General features: G+C 45.2%; 1 protein-coding gene across 1 annotated transcript in view; it reads left to right on the top strand.

Annotated features, from left to right (window-relative positions):
* Nucleotides 1-337: 337 nt before the first annotated feature.
* musk (muscle, skeletal, receptor tyrosine kinase) overlaps nt 338-1,986 on the top strand; it is a 15,847-nt gene continuing 14,198 nt past the window's right edge. The window contains exons 1-2 of the mRNA XM_030342473.1: nt 338-648; nt 1,579-1,705. Of these exons, the coding sequence (XP_030198333.1) occupies nt 576-648; nt 1,579-1,705 (200 nt within the window). The 5' untranslated portion in view covers nt 338-575. The remainder of the gene's footprint in view (nt 649-1,578; nt 1,706-1,986) is intronic.

The raw sequence follows: 1,986 nt of genomic DNA, 5'->3' as shown, positions 1-1,986 counted from the left end.
TATATAGATGTATATATATATATATATATATGCATACATATATGTATAGAGAGAGAGAGAGAGAGAGAGAGAGAGAGAGAGAGAGAGAGAGAGAGAGAGAGAGAGAGAGAGAGAGAGAGAGAGAGAAAATAGAGAGAGATCTAGCCACAGGGACTACACTAACGACAGCCAAGCTCCCACCTGCTACTGTCTATCATTCACACACACACACACACACACACACACACACACACACACACACACATGCACACACACACACAGAAACATAGAACACTCTCGCTCTCTCTCTCTCTCTCTCTCTCTCTCTCTCTCTCTCTCTCTCGCTCTCTCGCTCTCTCGCTCTCTCACTCTCTTTACTGAGTGCTGTGACGGAAGGTTTTTATCTCCTCAGGATCATAGCAGAGTTCTGGACTGAAACTTCCTACAACCAGACAGAACCAGTTAGAACTAGCTAGAACCATACAGAACCAGGTAGAACCATACAGAACCAGACACAACTATAGATAACCAGTTTAAACCAGCTACAAAACGGACATAACCAGTTATAAACAGACAAAAAGAAAGAACCAGCTAGGATGAAGACGAGAGGAAGTCTTAATATCTACTTCCTGTTGATACTAGTGGACTGCGGCTACGCCATTCAGAAAGGTAAACTATCACTCGGTCTATCTATCTATGTTTCTAGCTATATATCAATTTAAACACAGTGACATATGATTATCAAGGCATTGCTATAGTAACATGTAGTAAAAACATATTCTTCATTAATGCTGCTGAAAGTACATGAAAAAATGAGTACTTATACAATACATTTCCATGTTGTGTCACAGTATATGAACGGAGATGAGAAACGGATAGTCTGCACACTGTTCTGCAACATGAAGGAGTCACGTCCGCTTAACACTAGATGGTGCCGTTTCCTCACTTACATGGGCCTTAGACAAGTCATAATAAGGAACAGGTAGGGTTAGACAGTACAGCGACAGGGCGTTAAGGAGCAGGTAGGGTTAGACAGTGCAGTGACAGGTCATTAAGGAGTAGATAGGGGTTAGACAGTACAGAGACAGGTCATTAAGGAGCAGGTAGGGGTTAGACAGTACAGAGACAGGTCATTAAGGAGCAGGTAGGGGTTAGACAGTACAGAGACAGGTCATTAAGGAGTAGGTAGGGGTAAGATAGTACAGAGACTGAGGATTGAGGAGTTTCTCTCCTCTCTCTTGTCCTGTCCGTCTCCTATCCGTCCTTTCCATTCTTCTCTCTCCTCCCCTCCTATCCTCCCTTCTATTCTCTCCACTATCCTCTCTCCCATATCCTACCCTTTGTCACCTCTTCTACCTTCTCTCCTCCTCTCCTCTGCTCTTCCTGTTCGTTGGTCGTTGACTCTTGAGGAATGTGAGGAATGCCCAGCAGCTGGTCTCTCTCTGTTCCTCAACAACATCCTGCAGATAAACATAATCTCTTTAGTTTCATCCGGTCTTCACGGTGACAGATTGACCGTTGGTCATCACAGTGATAGATTGACTGTTGGTTTCCCGGTAATATGACGTAGCGAAAACATGTGTTGCTATTGGTTGACAGCGCCTCGCATCATCACGCTACTGGAGACGGTGGACGTCCTATTGGACCACAACGCCTCCTTTATCTGTGAAGTGGAGTCCCGCCCCCCTGCGGACATCACCTGGACCAGGAACAACCAGCCAATCCTGTAAGTGCAGGCTGTAGCCCTGCCCCTTCTCTTAGCAGACGTGTTCAATATTTGTACTACCTGTCCTGGTTTTTACTTCCTGTCAAGGTCTCTACTTCCTGTCATGGCCTCTACTTCCTGTCATGGTCCCTACTTCCTACAAATGGGTCCAACTGTGTCCTAACCACTTTCCTTGACCTCGATGAAAAAAATGTAATGAGGCCAAGGGAATTTTTGAAAGAGAATCCGTAAGGGCTTTGGGAAAGACCCCTGCGGTTATTAAGCGACAGCGGATGTTGTGG

Source organism: Gadus morhua, chromosome 19, assembly GCF_902167405.1.
Source record: "Gadus morhua chromosome 19, gadMor3.0, whole genome shotgun sequence".
NCBI classification, from domain to species: Eukaryota; Metazoa; Chordata; class Actinopteri; order Gadiformes; family Gadidae; genus Gadus; species Gadus morhua.
This window is presented reverse-complemented; position numbering and strand designations above follow the sequence as displayed.